The sequence below is a fragment of the Salminus brasiliensis genome, chromosome 7 (genome assembly GCF_030463535.1).
Source record: "Salminus brasiliensis chromosome 7, fSalBra1.hap2, whole genome shotgun sequence".
NCBI lineage: Eukaryota > Metazoa > Chordata > Actinopteri > Characiformes > Bryconidae > Salminus > Salminus brasiliensis.
This window is the reverse complement of record NC_132884.1, coordinates 7,933,991-7,958,741: the sequence shown is the minus strand read 5'-3', so window position 1 is coordinate 7,958,741 and position 24,751 is coordinate 7,933,991. Positions and strand designations below refer to the sequence as shown.

Sequence of the window (24,751 nt, the reverse complement as noted above, 5' to 3'; positions counted from 1 at the left end):
ACTTTTATCCAGGGTAACAGTGGAACTAGACACCCGACACACCTGTCTCTTTACGCTGGTGTCCAGTGTCTTGGAAAGTGTAATGAGGGCATTGTAATGTGTCTGGATCGTTGTTGGAGAATTTCACTTTTGGAAGGACTGAGGATTTTATCGAGTCTACATAGCTGGAATTGCTTTCATATTTCAAGTGCTGTGCAGGTACGCGTCAGGCTTTAACAGCTTCCTGCTGTGTCCATACAGTCATGCACACAGAAAGAAGACAGGACCTTCTGTGTGCAGTGTTTGCAGGTAGAGGAAAGATTTCACATTTAGAAAAGCCACTCAGAGTCCTGGCAGCATCAGGACCTCCCGCAGCTCCAGCAGTTTCATCAGCAGACGTCATCCGTCTGGAAATGTCAGTGTGTGACATTTTGCAACAGATGATAACAGTAAAATGACACCACTATTAATGCATAGCAACGCAAGTAGATTTAGAAGTAACTTAGTGGCAAAAAGACAGACTGAGTGACAGCGCTAGCGTTCAGTGTGAACGTCGCAAAATGACAAAGAGCTGTACAAATTAATGGATTGCTGCAATTCTGTCATCCAGCCACCAAAACGTGTGGCAGCTTATTGAGTGGTGAAGTCATGTTCTGAAAACAGGATCCACTGAAGTTGTGAATTTAGCAACATGCTAAGTTCGAGTAGCAAACCTGGGTGAACCAGTCTACTAAATGGGCCTAAGAAAAACAGTCAAAAACACTCCTAAGACTATTCACTCAACTTTGTGGAGGCAGATATGAGGTTTTACCTTCTAAATGTGTGTGATTTGAGCCTCAATTAGCTGGAAGGTTCTGGCTACTCATCGATGTCCATGGACCATTGGTTCTTTAGTAATTTGGCGGGTTACTGGTTACAACATGATTTTAGTGGTCCGGTATAAGCAGGGTCATGCATGCAGTAAGCATGTGGTGTGTGTTCTGGGTTAAAGATGGATGCATATGGTGAGTGTGTTCGGCATGTAAAGGCAAATCTGAGCCCTCTTCCCCCTGCTATGTTCTCTGTTCCAGTGCTGAGCTGTTCTGGGCTGGAGGGGATTTCCCCTGATTAAAACAACAGCAGCAGCAGCAGCAGCAGCCCTCATCAGATTATCTCTCACACTGGTGCCCTATATCTCCCCTTACCCGCACTGCAAGATTACTCACACTGACACACTCACACTCACACACAAAGTATAGTAACTGTAATAGTTCAGCCCATTCAGTTCAGTATTAGTACGCTTAAAATCTTGGTTCTTTGAGGTGTGGTTCTATGTAGAACCGCTGACCTTCCTAAAGAACCATTGAAGAACTTCTCAATATGGACAAAAGTATTAGGACACACCTCTTAATCGTTGAATTCAGGTGTTTCATTCAGTCCTATTAACACAGGCGTATACAATCAAGCCCCTAGCCACGCAGTCTGCCTTTACACACATTAGTGAAAGAATGGGTGGTTCTAAAGAGCTCACTGAACTCCAGCATGGTTCTGTAATAGGAGGTCACTGTTGCAACAAGTCAGTTGGTGAAATTTCTTCCCTCCTCCATATTCCTCCATCGGCTGTGAGTGTTGTTAATGAAAATGGGAAGCATTTAGGAACCACAGAGAGCAACTCTGCAACCAAGTGTCAGCAGACCACGTAAAGTTACAGAGCGGGGTCAGGGCCAAGCATTGAGCTCAGAGCATAGTCCAAAAAAGTCTCCAACGTTCTGCTGACCGTAAGTGCAGAGCTTCAAACCTGGTGCTGCAAAGGGGACCAACTCCATATTAATGGCTATGGGTTTAGAATGGGATGTCATAAAAGCTTCTGTAGGTGTAAAGTGTATGTGTCCACATAGTGTAGGCTCGAGGCTCCTTCACATGGTGTAATCGATTTGGGCGTGTGCATGTTCAGTGCCCAGGTCTGTTAGCCGCACACATGTGACCTATCAAATCAGAAAGATCCCGATTTGATCAAAAAAGCAGAATTGGGCAACTAGGCTTTTCCTGTGAACGTAGTATCCTTTTTTCCTATTTTGGAAATCTGTTGGTTTGATTTCCACTCATCCCTCTCATCTCACTCATTTCTAGCACAAAGTGGAACCATACTGACAGGTATTTTGATGATGATTGAGTAAGGGGTCTCTTACCACACACACAAACCTATGATAAATATTAAAGTTATAGCATAATCCACATGCATATAAAAGCCTCATCATGTCCTTACTGCTCCATTATTGATGGATATGTCCAGCACTGGGCCCTGAGTCCAGCCTGGCCTAATTCTGCATGAGGAACGAGGACAATGCTAGCGGTGTGCTGCTGTCTGATTAGCGCTTGGCTGGATCAGCAAGTGAAGTGTGAACATGGCCAAAGCCCTTGGATGTTCCGACTAGGCCAAACTCCAACTGTTAGCCAGTTCCACTGGCTCTGCCCGGGACTGACCTCACTACTCTCACTACTGAATAATATTGTCTTTTTGACGATTTGTGATAAATATTGTAATATTTAAAATGGTAGCAGGCTAAACAATCCTTAAATAGATATAATTATTGTCACTCAGCGGAATGAAAAAAATATTTAGAGAGGCATTTAAATGAATGGCTCAGCAAAAAAAACATGTTTTCACAATTTTAGTATGTGGCTGCCCCATGTGTTCAGCTACACAGCGAAGTTGTGTTCATTTAAAGTTCACCGCACCCGAAATCCAGCAGCTATTAAATATGCGCTAGACTAGAAAGCTGTATTTCCCATGGCTTGGCATAGTTGAATAATGAGTGTTTGGTAAATTGACGAGACAGACCTTCTGGGACAGACCGTAAACCTCTGAACACTGTTGTGTCTTCTTTCAAAAGGCAAAACAAGCAAGACAGAGTTGTAAAATGGGCCAATTCCCCAACCTGATAACTCTTACATAACAGTCTTGGCACATTAGACTTGTGCGCCTAAAATGTACATACATCAGGCTAAACGCAACATAGAACTAGGAGAATATGAAAACAAGGCTGTAAAGGCTAAAAGCCTGGTTGCTAGCCAACCAGGATAGGCAACACCCAGAGAAAGACTGACCTGAGAAAGTGCCATTGCACAGAACCCTATGGCTGGAAATTAGCCAGGCAGGTTGCGCACAACCAAAGATAAGTAATGAATAGGTAAAAATTGGGGCTACATCCACCTGGATTACCATTACCCCCAACTTTTACATGTTTGTTTATCTTCATCATCAGATATCAGTGCATCCCTGCTCCTAGTTCATTTGTTAGCGCCATTAGACTCTTAGCTTCAGCATCAACATAAAGATCAACTTGGACACCAAACTGATCTTGGCTGATAGAAAAACAGCTGGAATTTTTGCTAAATCACTCCTTCAGGGATGTAGTTCTACACTCAGATGGACATACTACAGCCCAGGCCTTTTCAAATCCGGGCCTTGAATGCAGCTTCCAGGCTGGATTTTTTTTCCTCGCCAGTTTAGGGAACCATTAATGTAACTGATTGGCCATGTATTGTTGCGCCAACAAAGTCCAGAGCTTACAAAGTCCAAGGCTTACAAAGTCCAGGACCGGAAACTGGATTCCAGTCCAGATTTGAAGACCTCTGTCCTACACCTACACAAAACATGATGACCACTCACCGATAAAGTGAGGAATGTTGATTATTTCCGAACAACAGCACATGGCCAGTCAAAAGGCAAGTCTTCATATTCAGTTCTTATAGTCAATGTCTTGACACTGACACCCCTCATCTCAAAGATACCACTGTAAATATATCAGAATCAGAAATACTTTATTTATCCTAGGAGGGAAATTACAGTTGTTACAGCTGCAATCGTTCATGTCAGAAATATCTGTATTAAGGCAGTGGTCCCCAAGCCTGGTCCTGGAGGCCAACTTGTCCAGCACATTTTCATGCTTTCCTTGCTAACAAACTCACCTGACCAAACTAATGAACTGTTTAACAAGCACTTACTGAGTTAAAGTGGGTGTGTCAAGGCAGGGGAAGGGTTGGGGGTCATCCAAGATCAGGGTTGTGGACCACTGCAAGGTCAGGATGCTCAAAATAAAACATTGAATCATTGGTCAGTCTTTTGCAGTATTGTGTAGGCCAGATTCCCAATCATCAAAGAAAGATATGCTGTGTCACCCACCAAATGGGTTTACTGCATCATCAGTTGGGCTTCTGGAGCTTTGGGAAAAGAGACCCTGTTCAGTGTATGATGATGTGGGTGAGTGGAGTTCTATTATTCACCTACAGGTGGCAGCAGAGCCCACTCCTCAACGCCAGCTTTGTAAACCAGAAGGTCTTGGCTTCTCTTCAGAGAGGTTGTGGTGTTTACTGGTGGCTGAAAGGTTCTCCTTATTCTTGTGCTTATGTGGCTATATTTACTCTCCTTCTCTCGCTCTCTCTTCTGTTCCCTCACCCCCTTTGCCCTGCCCCTTTTGAAGTTTGGGACACATGCTGTTTAATTGTTCCAATTTTTTTCATTTTTTCCCCTTTGTAGTGATCATTACCATATGCTCCCGTGTTTGTATGAGAGGGTGCACAAAAGTCCACTCAGTTCATGTCATGTGTGATTGTTGTATATAAACGCTTTTCTTTCATTAATCTCCTTCTCCTGATATTTTCTCTGGCTTTCCTTTCGGCCGAGGAGCCTTGCGGTTGCCGTTCTGTTGAAAGTGTGTTTGTGAGTGTAAAAGCATAAAAGCAGACGTATGATGTGGTGGAATGACATATCGCCTCTCTGTGGACTCTGCACTTATGCAAATGTATGTTTGTAAGAGTGAGCGAGTGAGAGAAAGCTGTCTGACGTCAGCACCCCTGTGGTTATGTCCAGCTCAGAAATAAAATCCAGATTCTGACCAAAACCGTGTGCCCAGAACTCTAGACCTTACCCTCTGGGAGCAGGAATGAGGCAATCGAACATTGGTCTCCAAGACAACATGTCCACATATGTACATAAACCTGTATTAGTGCAGAGAAGAAGCATGTGCAAGTATGGGATGGGCTAATCGGCATCTCTGCTGGACTAAATGGGAACACACTATATACTGCAGTGGAAATGGAAGAAATGGGGAAATGTTTTTTTTTTTTTTAAGACAAGCCTTTCTATACTCATTCACCTCCAGCCACACTGGATTTGGCTTCATTCTTTTTAGGATGGCATCTCCTTAGCCCATGGCGATGTAAAACTTGGACTCTAATGTAGAAAGTGACACTGGTGTTCCACCAGGAACTGTACCTTGGTAGTTCTTGGCTTGTTCCTGGCCATCCAAATCAATTTCCTCTCAGCTGAGGGTGAACGTTTGAGTCCTGCTAGACCCAATAACTTGTACTTGCGTATACTTTGTAATGAATGAGGATCTTGGAATCTGCACTTGTTTAGAAATGGCTCCAAGAGACCTTACTGACTCTAAGAATCTAAGATTATCCTTCTCAGTATTATCTTTCTGTGTTTTGGTTAAACCCATAATTGCTGCCAAACAAACCTTTTTTATATGGGCATAGAGAAGCTACCAGCTGTAGTGAATCATGATCACTAGCAGGAAGTTCAGAGGCCATGTGCTTGGCATGTTTAAAGACAATTATGGAACATTTTTGGAAAGACATTTTTGAGCAACACTCAATTAATAATCTAAGGGGGGACGTATTGTTTTTGACATTGTTTATATATAAGTTTGACCATGTGTTATTAGGATCCCTCCAAAAAATAAAGTGCACAAAATTCCTGTTTGTTTTAATTAAAGATGTGTTATACACGTTCCCCAGTTATAAATAATCATTGAAAGCCCAAAACGGACATGATATTCATGTTCGTGATGAGTGTATGCAAACCTCTGACCACAACTTTTGTACGTATTAGGGTATTTTTTTAATTAATTGTCCATATGGTCACTAAAGTCACATAAACGGCCATATGCCAACAACATAATGTTTTATTATTATTGTTTTTAGTAAAGTTTTATGTATTTGTGTTCATGCAAATTTGCTTTCCACCCCATCTCACCAGGTTTTTTAGCCCTAAAAATGAGGTTTTGTTGTATTAAGGCAACAGAGAAGCCGAGTTCAAAAACTAGCAAATTGTACTTTTATCCAGCATTTGTTTGGTACAGATAATTAGCTATTTTCTATGTTCTTGAGTGTTGTGATTTGCTTTTTTGTTTGCTTGTTTTGATTAATTTACAGTCAGATCATATTATTATCAGTTAAAAAGCTTACAAGGGGCAGGACAGCCAGTTAGCTGCCCTGCCTGAACTGTTCAACACTGTCACATTTCCCGGACAAACTCTGTGTGATTGGTCTATGAAGTGATCTATAAATCAATCTAGCATATCCTTTTGGAACTGCTTCCACAAAATGACTCCTCTACGTCCCTGAATGTAAAGCTGGATAAAACATTATTGTAGACATTGCTGATGCCAATAAATGAAAAAAAGAGCTCTTTGTCTGACAGAGGCTTGCTTGAATATTTTACCTGAAGTTATCTAGCTTGCTAAGAAATTAAGAAAACAAACATGGTTCTTCAGGGAAAAGTGGTTCTTCTATGGCATCGTTCAAAGAACTTTTGGTGGCACCCTTATTTTTAAAAGTGCTGGCCTATGGAGTGTCCAAACCCACCAGTCTGTGAAAGCAGGACTGATACAAACCTTTCATCTTCCTGTCGAAGTTCAGCCATGAGCATCCGCATCCGACCAAATCTGATTTGTGCATTACAGATTACGGCCTGGAGTCTAAAAATAGCTTCCTGTGTCTACTGTGCATGTCCTGTTCTTGTTAATAAGTGGGAAAGGGGTTTATTTATACAGCCCTTGAATAATCATAGGCCGACCCTGAATGTGAATTTCGCTGTAAAATTTCTAGCTACATTTAGCCCTTTATTTTTTTCCCCCTGAAAATTGGGGTTGTCATTACTCATGCTCTTTGAAGCCATTAAAACCGCCAAGTATGATATTTTCATATCAAAGTACATCCCCAAGACATAGTCAGTGGGCACTGTGTTTCTGTTCAAGCAAGAGCTTAAAAAGCATGGAATGAAGAACAGATTGTTTTGATCTCTTTGTCTTTTCGGATCTGAGATGACATGTTCTCGGGGGTGTGTGTGTGTATGAGAGCAAGAGTGTTTGCTTAATAGAAGTAAAATGCCATAGCTGATGGTAATAAAAGCTGCTTTTTGGTTTTATTAGCACTTGTTGGACAAATGCATGAAATATTACGGGAGGAAAAAGGGCCTTTTTGGGGAAACATTGGTTAACAACTTACAGCTAGTCTGTTGCAATATAAGTAAATTAGGCTTTAACAACTAATGTAAATAATTGATAATTTACAACCCCTTTATCTACATGAAACCAGCGCAGGAACTGTGTTACAGCACTCTGCACCGCAGTATTTTTAGGTCATTGAAGCTTTCAGATTCCTATAATAATGTCTCAAAGAAGGCACTTAATAAAGAAAGGCATTTTGACCTCCTAAAAATGTTGCTCTGTCCTTTGAGAAAAAATAGAGAAAAATTAAGAGGGCTGGTACAAAAAGAAGTCTGACAGACTCACATCCAAGACAAGTTTCTGAGAGTCAACACCTTGTGTGATAGGCAGCTCACATGACAACACCTAGTAGAACATCTTAACTGTGGACCAAGTCTCAGTTTCAGACTTGGAGCTGCAGGTTTGACTGCAGGTGGAGTGGCAGTAAGAAAGTCAATGCTAAGATGGCAAAACAAGCAAAGAAGGCTTGCATGAGGCCATGCAACACTGACAATGGGCATTTTTACAAGTGGCATATTACACCCCCTATTTCCACAAGTTAACATCGTCTCCTGGGGTCCTAATGAACTGTCTGTGACAACCACAAGGATCCAGCAAAATGGCCCCTTTGTCTAAACAGCTATGTTTGGAACAACTGGTTTGAGTGTCTGTTCCTTTAAATGATAAAGAGCCACTGCTTATACCCACCCCTCACTCCCAGTCGTTTCTCATCCCTGCCTTTAGCTACACAAAGACTTCTTAGACTTTACATTTAGTTTTATTCTCATTTGTATACATTTGCAAGCTAACATTTACTTCACCTTGAGTTCACATCTCTTACGCTCGCACTGTCTCCCAGCTGTAGTCTGCTGCACCTGCCTTTCTGTCCTTAAGTTTCCAGCTACTCAAATTAGGATCAGTATTTACTTATGACGCAGTACCACAGTATTGTCAAAGTAGCTTTGAAGCTTCTGACAGCTTACCCATGGCTGCCTTTTGTCATGTTGCATTTTCCATTTTATCTCCTAATCAGCCTACAGAAACAGACTGCCATATTAATAGTAGGCACTACAGATACTCTACCTTATGTGAATAAACACTGAAAAAGTACGTTTTTATATGTTCTCTTTAAGCCTACCTTGAGTAATAGACAGGATTTCCACACAATGGATTTTGTTCAGAATAAAATTTGAATTAATAATTTATTTGCAAATATTGGCATCAGACACTGGGTCATCTGTGTTGTGTTTAAACCCTGACTTATAAATAGCCGTATGGTGTGTTTTTTTTACATACTATGAAGTTTTATATAAAAAAGTCCCTATATCGCTGTGTGTACAGTATTGCAATATATATCACAATATATTGAAAGTACCAGTTTACTACAGTGGCTTTAATTGTGTGATTGGTTTGGATATGTAATTAAAAAGCAGTTATAGGTTCCTGTGTGTGTGTGTGTGTGTGTGTGTGTGTGTGTGTGTGTGTGTGTGTGTGTAGAATGGAGTATGACTGAAAAGATCAAACGCACATACATTGTCACTTCCACACACAGCCACTATGCCAGCTCTTAAGGTCCTGACATCACCCTGTCTGAAGTAGGTGAGTGTGTCAGTTCCTACTGAAATATTAATACACAGTGGCATGTGTGAGGGCTTTCTGTGTGTGTGTGTGTGTGTGTGTGCTCCTAAATGTTTTAATAGTTTCTAATTTTTAGTGTTCAAACTTTTTTTTGTTATGCACGATTGCCTCATGTCCAAATGCATCACTGCACTACCCCAATTCAGAAGTGTGTATCCATTTTTGTAGGTGTGTGTGTGTGTGTGTGTGTGTGTGTGTGTGTGTGTGTGTGTGCGTGCGTGTGTCTGGGCAGTTTTGTGAATGTACTTTACTCAGTTGATGCTTCTGTGCTGTCAGATGTAGGTCAGCGAGCACAGGCGAGCAGTGTTTCAAGGAGAGATGGATGGAGTAGAGAGAAGGAGAGAGACAGACTGAGACTCTCAGCAGAGGAGTAGACGCCCAGCATCGACTGAGGAAGCAGCTCATCACTCCCTCTCCCTCACTCTCATTTTCATCCCTGACTGGACCAAGCATGGACTCTCCTATTCAGAAGACAGTGCAGATACCAGACCATTGCTAGCTGTCTGGAACATAACCATCTCAAGCCAACACACGCTCTTCTGGACAGCAAGCCATGACTCAAGAATCTGCTTCATTTGATGGTGCAGCACATCGAGAAGCTAAAAGAGCTCCTGTGAGGATACAGTCTGTATGGATGCTTCTCTGCTCATACTTAGGGATGCTTCATAGATAGACAGAGCAGAATCGCTAAAAACGTCAGAACATCCTCTGGAACTGCCAAGATACTTGGAGCAGAAGCTTAAGGAAGCCCTGGAGGAGCTCCAGCGAAGATCTGTCTAGGACTGAGCTAGTGCTGCCAGACAAGCGCTAATAGTGTTGGATTGTTTTACTGCTTGGAAGAACTCTGACAGGTCTGCGTGTCACTTTGTGTGCGTGTGTTTGTTTGTGTGCATGGGCAATGGGTTGCGCAGCAAGTGTGATCCTATGGGAAAGCTTGCGTACTTTGTTGGACAGGAACTGTGCCTATGTGTGCAAGCCAGAGCTGGAGGCGACAGAGCTGGTAGAAGATTCGCATGCAGAAAGCCGCAGAGAATCGCTGGCACCGACACCGCCGGCAGCACTGGTAATGTGGGTGTGGGGGTGTGTGCACTGTGATGCATTGATTTTGACTTCATGCAAGTGTGATCGGGTCACAACCAAATGCTGTTTGCTGTTTTTTGCTAAGTACTTTTAAAAGTATCAATTTAATTGAACAGTTCAGCAGTTAGAAGAGTGAATGCGTAAATTATAACCGAGCCCATAGACTGGGCTATCTGTAACAGATGGAATGGCTAGTTGTAACAGTCACTTAAAGTCTTAAAAAGTTTTAAAAGTCTATGTTTCTAGAACCACATGAGCTTTCTCACCAGAATACTTAAAAATGAACTGGATCCCAGTAAATATGAGTAGTGAAAAGAGCTGTGTTGAACATGTTCATATGGGAAGCTTATTGTACTGTGTTATATCTAACCCCCCAGTGTGGAGGCTGTATTTTCTGCTCACCACAGTTGTACAGAGTGGTATCTGAGTTACCATAGCATTGAGTTACACTCCCATGTGGAGACTGTAAGTGTAAGTGTAACTGTTGACACAAGGCAGGTTGGTTCCATGGATTCATGCAGTTGGCCCCAAATTCAGACCCTGCCATCCATGGGCCTCAGCAGAAATCGAGATTCATCAGACCAGGCTACGTTTTACCAGTCTTCAGCTTTCCCAAGCCTGACAGTACACCTGGAAGCCTGGACTGTTGACACAAGGCAGGTTGGGTCCATGGATTCCTGCAGTTGGCCCCAAATTCTGACCCTGCCATCCATGGGCCTCAGCAGAAATCGAAATTCATCAGACCAGGCTACGTTTTTCTAGTCTTTAAATGTACAGCCTGTGCCCATTGCGACCTCAGCTTTCTGTTCTTGGCTGACAAAAGAGAAATCCGTTGCCGTAGTATCCTTTCTGTCCGCTTGAACTAGTCTGACTAGTGTCAACATAAATTCGTATGGAGTGATATTGGCATCCCTCATTATTTTCTCTTGGGAACTGTAGTGGAATCACTGTGTTACGTCTAACCTGTACGTTAGCCTGGCTAGCTCTCTCTGGGAGTTGTTTACAAAATGCTACAAAATGGTGCTCTGTTACAGCTATAGAGAAGAAGATTAAATGAATATAGGAGTGAATTCTTTTACCTAAAAGCCACAACCCAGTGAGTGAAAGCTTACAATGCTAAAATGTCAATCTTGAAAAATTAGAGTTAATTATACTTAAGGAATAAATTGTATAACATTTGATTTAATGTAGTTATTGCTAAGCATTAGTAGACATATATTATTTTATGCATTATGAAAAGGTGTACACAGTTGTACAATTGCGGTAAATTCAGTGCATCACTGTTTTTACATGGTTATATTTGGCAGTAGAACAGGGATGTTTATGTAATATATAGCGCCAGCCCTAGAAAGTGGATGAGACATAAAAAATTCTGCCGATGTCTGTCCTATACAGTATTACTCAGCATCCTTAGTCTTAAAGTGGGGGGTTGCTGAGAGGCCACATTTCTTATGGCTATGTGGCCTTCAGCGTGCTTGCTGGTGTGTCAGTGGGTGGACTACATGTGCAAAGTGTGTAGGACACAGACAGCTAGTCAATCGTAACTGTCTGCAAGTGTACACGCATATGCGCTAAAGTGCTTGTTCAGCAGCACTCGCTAAGTTATGCAGTGCTAGACTCTCCCTAGTACGTGTAAGGATGTTTTTTTTTTATTTCTTCGTTGTGCACCCACAGCTAATGCATAGTTTCATCGCATCCTGCAGCGGGAATACATAGGCTGTTGGCATTACTGGCATGGGTTCCACAAGATGTTGGAAATGCTCTTTTTTTCAGAGAATCTCCTGTCCTGCTACAAAAGTGTTCCGGTGACTAGGAAGGCCACTGAAGAACACTGAACCCACTGTGGCATATTTATAACCATGGTGCAGTATTATGCTGGAAGTAGTCGTTAGAACATGGAAAAATTGTTGGCATGAATGGGTGCACACGGTTGGTGACAATACTCATATAGTCTTATTGGTATGCCAAATAAACAGTCCTACCCTGTTCCACCATCTCCAGCTGCCTGGGCTGTTGTACAAGGCAGGTTAGGTCCATGGATTCCTGCTCTTAGCCCCAACTATCTGACTGCCTCAGCAGAAATCGAGATTCACCAAACCAGGCTACGTACTTCCAGTCTTCAATTGTCCAGTTTTGGTGAGCCAGTGCCCACTGCAACCTAAGAAGTGGAAATCGACGTGGTCTTCTACTGCTGTAGCCCATCCTCCTCGATGCTGGACGTGTTGAGCATTCAGAAATGTTCTATGCTCTGCTCACTACAATTCACTCAAAATCACTCCAAAAAAGAGTGATAATCTGAGTTACTGTAGCCTTTCTATCAGCTTAAACCAGTCTGGCTTTTTTTTTTTGACCTCTCTCATCAACAAGGAGTTTCCGCAGAAATTCTGTGCACCGGATGAATTTTCTTTATGACACTGACAATCCATCCCGTCTGGCACCAACAATCATGCCATGCTCAAAATCTGTGGACATGGCCCCCATCTGCATGGTTTTATGCAGTTGGATTGGCTGATTAGACAGATGCCTGAGTGAAGGTGTGTAAACCAGCGATTGTGGAGAGAGAGTGAGACAGTGAGTGAAACTGAGAGAAGCAGAGGGAGATGGAGGTAGGGTGCAAGACTGTATAATGACAAAAGCAGATTAACAGCATCTCCATGCACACAGCCTTACCTCAGTGACCTCTCTGTTCTGAGAAAGAGATCAATTCTTGAGTGAAGCCCAGAGCACAGAGCGTTTGCTTTTCCATAGCGTAGGAAACTACATCAGCTAATCGATGATGCAAAGGCCTTTCTTATTTTCCTATTCTACAGGTCAGGATAATAGGGATGCTGTCAATAATAATAATAATAATAATAATACTAGATAACCTAATCTTCATCATTCTCCCAACAAACACTTTTGCATAGCTTAAGTGCAGTAGTGGTGCACATCACACAAATAGTAAATCATGCTTATGAATGAGCACATGTGTTCTCCAGACACTCAATTTCATAACTGGCATTGTGTTATGAATCTGGTCTGTAATTTAACAGGCTCAGAAATTAAACTGTCTCTCAGAATTTTAGTGCTGTAATGAAATGTATGATTGTCAGCGTCTGCTAATGGTCTGTTTTCAGTTGTGACATTTTTAAGATATAAAGGATAAAGGATAAAGGTGCACGTATTCGTCACTATTAGGAGGAACTCACAGCCTTAGGTTTTATGAGTTGTGTAGGACCTGGGGTGGAAGTTCTCTGAATTCTTAACAGCTTTGTTCATTTATGTTAGTTAGTTCTTCTTTTGATTATTTTTTATCAGTTATCTTCATAGAAGGTGGTTAGAAAAGTTGGAGCAGAGGCTGTGACTTTACTTTTTAGGGCACTAATGAGTACGCCAGCCATGTTTCTTAGAGTGTCTAAATCCTGAAGTGGAAGTGAAGTGTGATTCTGGATGACCTGCGGGCTTTTCAACTGCCTTGACCATCAAGTAGCAGCTTAGATCATCTAAAACCAGTTACCAGCTGGTGTTGAGCTGGATTCTTGAGCAGAGAATTAATGTAGGTTACGATGCAGTTCTCTGTTCTTTATCTAATGCTCACTGAAACTCCATACAGCTTTCCCTTCTGAGGTTGCTCTGAAAACCTCTACAAGTTGACCTGCCCTCAGGCTACACTGCTCAACACCACCAGACTGAAGGTGGTTTTCACATATTTTAATACTTTCGCGGCCCTCCTTGAAGAAGATGACTGACTAACCGCAAAGTGAGACGACCGCTATAGCCAGCTTTAAGGCCTCTTTACGCCAAGTACGTTTGTTTCGGAAGGAAAATACAACGCAATTTAACGCATTTTCTGTGTTCTGTGCTCCGTAGACAGAGCTAGAAACTCTGTAGCCCTCATAAAATTCCACTCTTTGTTTTTCTCTGCTCCCTGTTTGCTTTTGCTCTCTCTAATTTTCCTCCTCCACATGTGTGTTCAATAGAAAGGAAAGCTATAGTTTGCGGTTCTTTGTGGACATGAACAGACTAGGATTATAGTCAGTGTGTTGCTGCTCATCACATATGCTTATATGTTCTGCCATGAACAAGACAAGCTGTTGTGCTGTCGTCTTGATTCTCATTTTCCTGATCTCTAACCATGCCAACGAAGTTCTGATTGGTTAACCTGATTTTTATGCATCCATACAACTCAGAAAATAGCACAGGCTCAGATTGATTTTTTTTCGCTGCGTCACAATCCGTCATTCACTACTAGGTGTGAAGTACACCAGTTTTTAAATGATTATAATTTATATATATATTTAGACTCTGTAGCTTACTGGTGTCTGACTGATGTGCAGTAGCGTAAGCTTGCATGTAGCAATAATAGTATTACGATTCTTAATTACAGCCCATAATAATCCAGTGATGTACAAGGGAAAATGTACACTGTACACCGTATCAGGTTGTGAACACAATTATTTGCCACACAATTTTTCTTTTAAAAGCCCATGTATTAGGACCCAAAGTTCCGAATATGGCCTTAATGCAGACTACAGAATGATATGATAATATCATGATCAATATTGGTCTCGTCTCATCAACCAAGCAGTGTGAACCTAGTGGTTGATTTCAGTCTCTAATACAAGTCCTGCTCTTTATCATATTGTGAGGGCAGTGGTCTTCTATACGATATGTCGACTGGGCTCCTCCCTGTAGCCGCTGTCTCCAAAGACGTCATATTGTTCTGAAAGACGTGCTTTCAGCTGTATTCTGACTCTCCAAGGGGAGCTGGCTTTGGTTCAGGCCCAGCCATGAGGCTCCCGATATGGGCTGGGTGTGTGGGTTGAGGAGGGGGACGTGGATGTTTTTGCTCGAGTCTGTGGACCCCACCCTGGCTCTGTGCCAGAGAGGCCTGTCAGGAGCCTCCCAAATCATTACATCAGTCTGAGTAATTACACAACTCACCAAGCCAATGCTATACAAGCCCAGGGTGGAGTGGGCCATGGTGTCTATGTGTGTGTGTGTTTGCTGGATAGACATCTGGTTTATACTGGTTTCATCGATTGTTGTTTATATGCTGTATGGCTAGCTATTGCTTTGATGCACATACCCATGCCCAAGCACCAGCTCATTTAGGCATGATGATGATGTTCTTTGCCATGTTTTATACCCGACCAGAGACCGTGTTTGGGTTTGTGTCTTTATCTTAGTGTGTTTTGTTGTTCAGAAATGGAAGTTCCAGACGCCAAATATCACCTCCTCTCCAGCTTCCTCTTCCTCCATCTGAAAGACAGAGGGAGGGCTAATGGATGAAGCGTCTGACTGTCGAGTGACCTTTTAGGAATATGCCACAGCACTGAATAATAGCAGATAAGCTGTGTGTGTGTGTGTGTTTCTGTATCTGTGAGTCTCTTCTTTTTTCATTTGGTTGGGAAATATCAACTCTCAGCAGTAAAACTGGGACAAAAGTATTGGGACACCTGCTCATTCATTGTTTCTTCTGAAATCAAGAGTGTTAAAAAAAGAGTTATCCTGCTTTTGTTGGAGTGACCATCTCTACTGTCCAGGGAAGGCTTTCTACTAGATTTCGGAGCATTGCTGTGAGGATTTGTTTGCATTCAGCAGCAAGAGCTATAGTGAGGACGGGATGTTGGACGATCAGCTTCCCAACTCATCCCAACAGTATTTGATGGAGCACCACCCGTCATTCTAGAAAACAGAGTTCCACTGCTCCACAGCTCAGTGCTGGGGGCTTTATACCCCTCTAGCCCACACCTGGCATTTGGCATGAGGGGCAACATGTTAATGGTTCATGTGCCATGTGTGAGTGTCATTCTGTTAACTATGACCTCTCATGTCGGTAGATTGTTTGAATACTAACTTACCAGCTGTTGCAAGAGCTTCCTGTAGGTGACTGTTGGAGACTTCTTTACGCATCTTGTTGTCATCTTGGGCTGAGCTTGCTAGACTTGCAAGGGAGCGGCCTGACCTCGCTATGTTTGTAATTGTAAATAATTTAGCAGACAGTAAAACTGATTTCTTTCTGAGGGCCTCAGAGAGTTCTTTGGATCTCACCATGGTAATAGCACTCACTTTACCAATCAAGAGCAAACTAAATGTCTGAGGTTTAAATAAGACAGGCTCTTCCAGAATCCTCCCTAATGATGTTCTGATCATCTGCAGCAGATGTGCTGCACCTGATTCTAACTGTAGGCATTTTAAGTAGTAATAAATGTGGCCGATTTCTATTAATTACATTTGACAAATGATTAAGGCTTTTCTTTAGCTTTTCTTTCAAAATGGGGTGTCCTAACTTTTTTTGATAACTATGTAGGTGCTGGATTGAACGGTAGAAGGAGAAAGGGACTTTCCATTGTTTTCCTCACCCAATCTTTTGCTCCTTCTCTGCCAGGTAACCTTCATTTCCCAAGTGTATGGCGTTCCCCCACAGTTACTTTTGCACCATTTGTTAGAGAACCTTCAAAGTAAACCCCGTTCTCCTCCGAGGCTGAATCTAAACCGCTATGACACGTGGGCTACGTAGTCTGGAGCTGTGCGCCACAGAGCCGTGTGCTGTGATAAAACAACAAAAGCACACGCATACTTTCCCTCGCATCCCCCTGACTCACTCTATCTCACACACACACACACACACACACATGCACTCCCTCGCACAAGAACAGCTGTGTGAAGGAGTGGTCACATCACACTGTTGACAGAAAGAGGGGAGGGCGAGTAAGTGAGTGAGGGAGGGGCTGTGACTCGAGTCAAAGCAACACACTCTCTGAACTCCACATGTTCAACTTCTAAGACAGTTGGCGAGTGAGCTTAAGAGAGAGGAAAACGAAGAGAGATAGCAATGCACTGGATTTCAAGCGCTTTCTAGCTTCTTTTAACTCACAGCTCTACTGATCCACTGAGCTCCACACATATACACACACACACACTCGCACCAGGCTGTCACGCACGGACTGAACCATGCAAGCCAGGGGGGGTCGGGCCCCCCGCAAGGAGGCAGTGTGTGAGCCGCCCCAGCAGGGCAGGAGCCTTGGGGAAATGGAAGTGGACAGGGAGGCAGGGGCACCGACAGGGGTGAGTGACCCATTTGGTGTCAGAAAACAGAGCTTGGAGGCACATGGCAGTGTACTGTGTAAGTTAGTTTAGAAGCAGAGTCTGCAGAGTGTATAGAGTCAGTGCCATAACTCTTACTTTGCCCATTTACTGAGACTAATCTTTCAGTTATATTGACAATACATACCAATATAAAATCAATATATCAAAGTATCGCAGTGTTATGATTTGCACTGTATTGATTTTGATAAAGTTTACATGGATAAAAACATTCAGCTTCTTGTTTACTCAGATTTTACGCCTATGATGCTGTTTTATTACTATGACAGTTTTCCAAAAAATATGAAAAATATCACAATATTATCTTGCTTATAGTATCACAATATATCCCATTATATTGAATCATAACCATTGTATTGTGATATGTATCGTGTTGCCACATTCTTTCTAATACACAGCCCTGGATACTTATATGATTATTGAGCGACTTCTATGAAACTGGTATTACAGTCTGTATTGCCCATTAGTTTCTTAGGACTAATGGAATCATTTGTGCGAATTACTGAATAATAAGTGTTATAAGCAGTTATGGGAGTGTGAGCTGAAATGTAGGCTGGCATATGATCAGAGTGTCGTCTGAAAACGAGCTTCAGTGGAAGAAATGTGACTCAAAACCCATCTGACCTGTGTGTTAAAAAGCCTTAACATGGTCAGTGCAAATAATTGTGTTCAGAACCTGATACGGCGTACAGTGTACATTTTCCCTTGTACATCACTGGATTATTATGGGCTGTAATTAAGAATCGTAATACTATCATTGCAAACCCCCCCCACCCCCATGGCTACAGTATGAGTTAGTTTGCTAAAGTCATTTATTGTCGAAGGCTTTAATAGTCTGAACTGTTTAAGTAGAACATCTCAGATATTTGTCTTTTATAGGGGTTTAAGAAAATATCAGTACACTTGAGCATTGCGATATTATGTCTTGTAATAATGTATCGCTTTTCCAAAAATATGTATAGGTTTTTAATTAATAGTTTCTAATAGTTTGCAAAGAGCCCTAGTTTATTTAGTGTTGTGCAGTTTTGTGTTTTGATTGGAAAAAAAACGATTTTATGCATATGATGGTCTTTTTTATAGTATTTGTTTCAAAAAATATATATTGCCTTATATATATCTCAGTATAACAATATATCTCAGTATATTGATCCTGTGTTGTGATTGGTGTAAGATCGCCAGGTAGTAACCAATGCACAGTCCTAGTCACTTATGCCATTATTGATTGTAATTGATTAATACATTTACATACTGTACATACTGTAGTCATATCACAATACACTTGTTAGTGGGTCATTTGATGATATGGTGTGGTGATCGCAATAGATTTGCTGATTCTTCTTACTAGTTTAGTTGTTGCCAGTACCCACCCGCTGGCTGGGAATTGGCAGCAGGCCCCTATGACATAATGTCACAAGTTGGGAAGGCTAGCACATGCTTCCTCTGAAACATGCGAAGCAGTACCGCATCTTCTTGAACTGTCTCTTATGCAGAGCCACTGGACAGCTCAACAGGCTTAGAGGAGAACACTCACTGCCTGTGTTTTAATTTGCTATGGGAGTGCTGAGCTGAAAGTGGGCTTACTTATAAAAGAGTCGTCTGAACACGAGCTTCACTGCAGCTTGTACAAAAGTTTTAACGTGGTCAGTGTTTTAATTTAACTTTTGTGACCCGAAATACTGCAGAATTTAACTCCTCATAGCTTTCCTTTTGTTTTTTAAAAGAGTCTCAGTCTTTTAGACCCAACTGTATGTGCGGGCAACCAGTAAGATTACTGAACTTGGGTGTCTGACTTCAAAAGAGAGTGCAAGAAGCGTGTGTGTGTGTGTGTGTGTGTAGGAAGCAGAGTGTGCAGGATTTACAGTGCAATTAAACAAGCCTGGCTGTCTTCCTCAGATTACGAGCCTCCTTTTACTTTGAGTAGCAGGCAGGTTTAATTAGAGATGCGTTTTCCTGCCCTTCCTTAAGCATGCCAGCTCATTACTCGAGTTCTCCACCACCAAATAGGTCACTGTAAGAGAGGGGCGAGAGAGACTGACCTATGTGTTTAGGTTTAGTTTGTGAAATACACTAAATTGACAAAAGTATTGGGACACCTGCTCATTCATTGTTTTTTCTGACATCAAGTGTATCCTGCTTTTGTTTTGTTGAGTAACTGTGGGAAGGCTTGTTAGTAGATTTTGAAGCTTTTCTGTCATCATTTAATTGCATTCAGTGACGAGAGTATTAGTGAGATCAGGATTTTGGATGATCACCACCCCACCTCATCCTCAACTCCCTACCTCATCCAAAAAGTATTGGATGGAGCACTGACCATCATTCCAGAGAACACAGTTCCACTGCTCCACAGCTCAGTGCTCGGAAGGCTTTATAACCCTCTAGCCTACACCTGGCATTAGGCATGGTGGCAATAGGTTCATGTTTAGCTGCTGCAGAGAGTCCTGTTCTATTGGCATTACATCTCTACAGGGCCTAGACCAGCTGTGTGTGTAGCATTTCCAGATCTTTGTCAGCACTAAGTGCATCTTCAAGTAGCGAAATACGTTCATTAGAAAGGGTGTCCACAAACATTTGGACATGTGTGTACAGCATGTAGCTTTATCATTAGATGTCACTGTATGCTGTTCTATGAATATAGCCAGTACTTCTAGCATGCTGGAAACTACAGTCATATTTATTTAAATATTAAATAACATCAAAACACAAAGACAGGGGTATGTTTTTAAGAAAGGAAATGTGTGCATGGGGCCTCCGACCAGCTTTGATGCCATTCAGATGTTTTGTCAGTATAACAACATCTTATTATGGGCTTATTATTATGCTGGCCCAAATTTTTTGAATTACCAAAGAAGTCTTACGTCAGTTTGTGGTTGACCATTTGATAAATAACGTAGGGCTACAATACTTTTGAATACTGAAATTCAGGCCAGATACCCAGAAAAATAAATATGGTTACATATATTGTGTATCATGGTGTATATTTAGTATTGTGGTGTTATGATTACAGTGTCAATCAAAGTTATTCAACCCTCATTGCATATACGTTTTTTATTTGCCCAATGTACAAACTGTCAGCTGTCTGCAATAAGCCAATAAAACAAGAACAATCTCCAAATTCAACACAAGAACACAAAAGAAAACCCTGCCTACAGTGAAGTATGGAGGTGACTCAGTGATGCTTTGGGGCTGCTTTGCTTCCCTTGGCACTGGAAACCTGAAGCATATGGAGAGCAAGATTGTTACACCAAGGCCTGGTTTCAGAAGAAGTCCTGGACGATTTTGGAGTTGCCGTCACAGTCACCTGAATTGAACCCCATGGAAAATGAGTGCTGGCATTTGAAGAAGACAGTTCCAGCACGCAAACCCATGAACTGGGGGCCACTGCCAAGGAAGAATGGACTAAGACTCCTCAGCAATGCTGCCAGAAGCTGGCATCTGGCTATGCATCAAATTTGTAGCAGGTAATAATAGTAAAAAGGGTGCTTTGCTAAGTGCTATAGACAAAAGTACTAAAGAGGGGTTGAGTAATTCTGAGACTGCAGTCGTCATTAAGGGCCATTTTGAGTTGTGTTGAGCTATTTAAATTGTTCTTGTTTGATTGGTTTATTGGGAGGTGGAAGTTGTTGTTGAAATGTTGCTAATAAGCCTTATTTGGAGAATTTCAAGAAAATAAAATTTGCAGCTGATGTTTCATGTTAGCCCTACCACCAGGAGGTTGTTTGTTTGAATCCCAGCAATGACATGGCACGTCAGCCAACTGATAGATCAGTCCAGCCCCTACCCAAACATCCACTCAAACAAAGGCAGGGTGTTTACAGTTTTATTTTGTTCCTCTTGTGATTAAGTTATAAGTAATTCCTTAATCTTTGAAAGGCTATGCATGGTTTGTGATTGTTCAGCACATGCTAATGGCAGTGTGTTTTACCATGCGAGACTCTTAATTTAATACGCACTGGCGTGGAGCAGTATTTTCAAAAGAGACGGTGGCTGCATGGTAATGCTGCATTAAGCATGCTAAAATTAAACATGCAAGCCCACAATGAGGGCAGAGCATACCTCAACTGAAAGAGTCACTTCCTTTTAATACCTCAGAATTGAGAGCAAAGAGCAAAATGATGCTCCTATGTATATATGAGCCTTTTTTTCGTGCAGTCATTTTTACTGTATTGAAAAACATATTTAATTGAGATTAAATTGAGATATAAAATACAGATACAATAGTGAATCAAATTTTTATGTGTTCAGCCTTTTTGAAAAACACAGAGTCAAAAAGCAGCCAGTTGTGTATTTTATTAACAAGTATTCATTTTTATTTATTTATTTGTCATTTTTATCACATTTTCCACCCCAATTTTAGATTTACCCACAATTACTCAACCCACTTGTTAGTACTCTCCCCTTGTCACATAAAAGCTCCCGACTCTGGGAGGGTGAGGACTGACACGTGCCTGATCCGAAAAAAATCGCAACCAGCCACCACCACTCTTTTTGAGCTGCCACCGGCACAATTTCATCATGCGCTAGAATGAATGCGTCAGGTATCCAGATTCATTGCCAGCAGACGCCAATGCCAGTCAGCATCACACTGAAGTGTTGTGTAGGGGAGAGAGAGCAAGGACACTGTGCTCTCTCGGGTTCCGGCTGCCGAGGGCAGGCAGCATGACCCGGGATTCGAACCAGCCACCCCCTCGGGGTCATCGATTCATTTATCATAGAGGTTTAAAGCTGCAAACTTGCTGATGGACTGCTTGCTTTTGGTCTCTTACACCAACATCACCGAACATTAGCATCTTCTACATGTGATGAACACCAGCCTCATGTGTGTATGTGCGTCTGTATGTGTCAGCTAACTGCACGTTAACCAGGCTTAGCAGTGCTTTGATTGGATTCATATTGTGCTCATTAGAAGGCGTTTGTGTTGGCTAGGCATGGTCAGTATCCTCTATGCTGCAGTCTGGTGGCTGCTGTCCAGCTTGGCCCACTTGCTGATACTTACAGCCAGATTATGGCTCAGTTTTAAAAGGCTAGGGAGGATATCATGTGTGCTGGCGTACAGTGTAATGATGTCAGCCTCGTCATGTGTGGAGTGTGGAGCTGTTGGACAGTTCTGAGGTCCATGTGGTGTTTGGAGCGGAACTGCTGTTTAAGAGGTGTTTGAATTGGCGAAGCGGCGGAAATGCAGAGACGATTATCAGACGTGGGCAAGGAATGTGTGTAAGCACTTGCCAGGCTCAGTGATGGACTGATTTGTGTCTAGACTGACAGACTGATGTAGGCTAAAAGGAGATTGATAAGGGTTTTGTTGACTGTTGGCAAATTTTCTCTGAAATGGAAGCAGTGGAAATCTAGAACGTTCCATTTTTGTATGGAACTAGGCCAAGACATGCTACATGTACCACTCCTCACACACACACACACCCTCTGGCTACAGTATGCGCTAGATTGTTGAAGTAACTTATTATAATAGGCTTTAATTGTCAGAACTACACTACATGTGCAAATAATTGGGGACACCCCTTCCAGTGAATGCATTCAGCTACTTTAAGTTGTGCACACACAGCTTGTTTAGTCCCTGTAGAGACGTATTGCATATTTGGGATGAGGTGGGGTGGTGATCCTCCAACATCCTGACTCACTAATGCTCTTGTCACTGAATGCAATCAAATCCTCACAGCAGGGCTCCAAAATCTAGTAGAAAAAATCTAGCCTTCCCTGGACATTAGAGACAGTTACTCCAACAACAGCAGGGTGAAATCCTTTTTTAATGCCCTTGATTTCAGAAGAAGCGATGAATCAGTAGAAGTGGCAATTCTTTTGTCCATGTAGTGCATTTAAAGTGACAGTTGTGGCTCAGTGGTTAGGGTGCCGGGATGTTGATTACAAGGTTGTGGGTTCGATACCCAAGTCCATCATTAGAAATGTCAAAAATCCTTGAGCTGCATATTTAATGAAATAATTAAACCTCAAATAAATGAAATGTCATTGTTTTTTTTCTCAGGGTATACTATAGGTTGTATTGTTTTTTCATATTTTCCTCATGTTCCCACAGTTTTTCCTCCCAGCCCCTAACTCAGACTACCCCTCGCATGACTGCTAGAGCACTGGTAGAATAAAAGCTAGCTTGGGTTACGTGAAACATTGCATTTTTTAATATTTTTTATAAATGAGGAGAGTGGACACTGGTTAAAATATGACCAGGAGTTCTCGAAATGCTCAGTGTTGCATTTGTTTACGGATAAAGGCCCGTCTTTCAATAAAATAAGCCAATCAGCTTGCTTGTGAATGGAGGCACTTTCCCCTCAATGTAGATATCTTTGAGCCAAATGCTACAAACAGCGACTGCTTAGGGTACTGAACCCACAACCCTGTAATCAATATCCCATTGCTCTAATTACATGCCACTAATCACCATCCTGACTGCCTAGATTTGTTTGAAGGAAGTATTGTTAAGTAGAGGGTGGCTTAAATTGGGCTTAATACCAGAAGGTCGCTTGTTTGAATCCCAGAAATGACATAAAAAGAAGTTATCTGTAATTTATATTTTTTATAACTTTGCTGATAAAATTGCTGCTCATCCATGTTCAATCAGCTAACTGCTGCATCGATCGAGCTCTACAAACATGCCCCTACTGAAATACACACAAACACAAAGGCAGGGCATAAAGCATTTAGAGAGTCATTAAGACGGCAGGCTCCAGTTTCTGAGGATGTTTGAAGGTCTGGAGGATGTTTTTTTTTTTTTTTGCTCTTGTTGTGATTAGTTGCTTCCACTATGCAGCAGCTTAGCCTGTTTTGTCTGGCATTTGTCTGTATCTGTTGACCTTTATTTTTGCCCTTATCACTGTGCATTGTGCTGTAGTACATCTGAATCTGTGTATACAACAGTGATCTCCACTACATCCATACCTTACTTCTTAAGTGCTCAAGGCTTTTGTGTACCATGTTTACTCACTTACAAACACACAACAGAGGATTGTGATAAGTGCCTCTATCTGTATGTGTGTGTGTGTGTGTGTGTGTGTGTGTGTGTGTGTGTGTGTGTGTAAGTGATTGAGTGGCAGGATGCTCCTCTCCCACAAGGGCGTCATCCTGTTTGGAATGTAGAAGGCTGTGGCTCGGACCTTTCAGCCAATAAGAGCAGTAGACAGACCTCTGTGGTTCAAGTCTACGTATGTAGCTATGAGGTCACAATAGGCCTTGTCATAGATACGGTTCCCTGGACTCGCATTGGCCAGCAGTAGGTGCTGCTGCTGGTTGTAGCCAATCATGAAGCACAGACGGAAGCTTTTGCGCACACAGTGCCTGGTACAAGTAAACACAACACTCATTCATGTTTATCTGTGTCTCAGAGCCTCTGAGTCTCACTGTGTTATGCACACTACACACACACACACACACACACACATACATATACAGCATGTGTTCCGTTATCTTGTGTGTACTGTTTCTCCATATTTAGCAGTGGCCAGTTCTACTTGCTAACTTCCACCTCCCCTAGCACACACTACCAGCACTGGGACAGTGGAGGCCTATTGCTTTCTCCAAGACCCATAAAATGCCACCACATCTTTTGAAACAGCAACATCATTGTTCAGCTCAGTGCACTTTGAGGATACCACCAGCTGCCAGTTCTGTGGAGGCAGCTATACCAGACGCCGGGATCGGCTTGCATTGCACTGAGTAATGGGTGGACAGGGATGATCCTACCCACC

The 24,751-nt window shown here is 42.2% G+C and overlaps 1 protein-coding gene across 6 annotated transcripts in view; it reads left to right on the top strand.

The window, feature by feature from the left end:
- Positions 1-24,751, top strand: part of dock9b (dedicator of cytokinesis 9b) — a 103,272-nt gene that overhangs the window by 12,186 nt on the left and 66,335 nt on the right. For 3 of the 6 annotated variants that reach the window (XM_072683667.1, XM_072683663.1, XM_072683669.1), the window contains exon 1: positions 9,617-9,936. The exons of 2 other annotated variants lie outside the window; for them this stretch is intronic. In XM_072683667.1, coding sequence (XP_072539768.1) covers positions 9,772-9,936 — 165 coding nt within the window. In that variant the 5' untranslated portion in view covers positions 9,617-9,771. Of the gene's footprint in view, positions 1-9,616; positions 9,937-16,761; positions 17,004-24,751 lie in introns of those variants that run through there. One more of the 6 variants, XM_072683666.1, reaches the window with a different exon arrangement.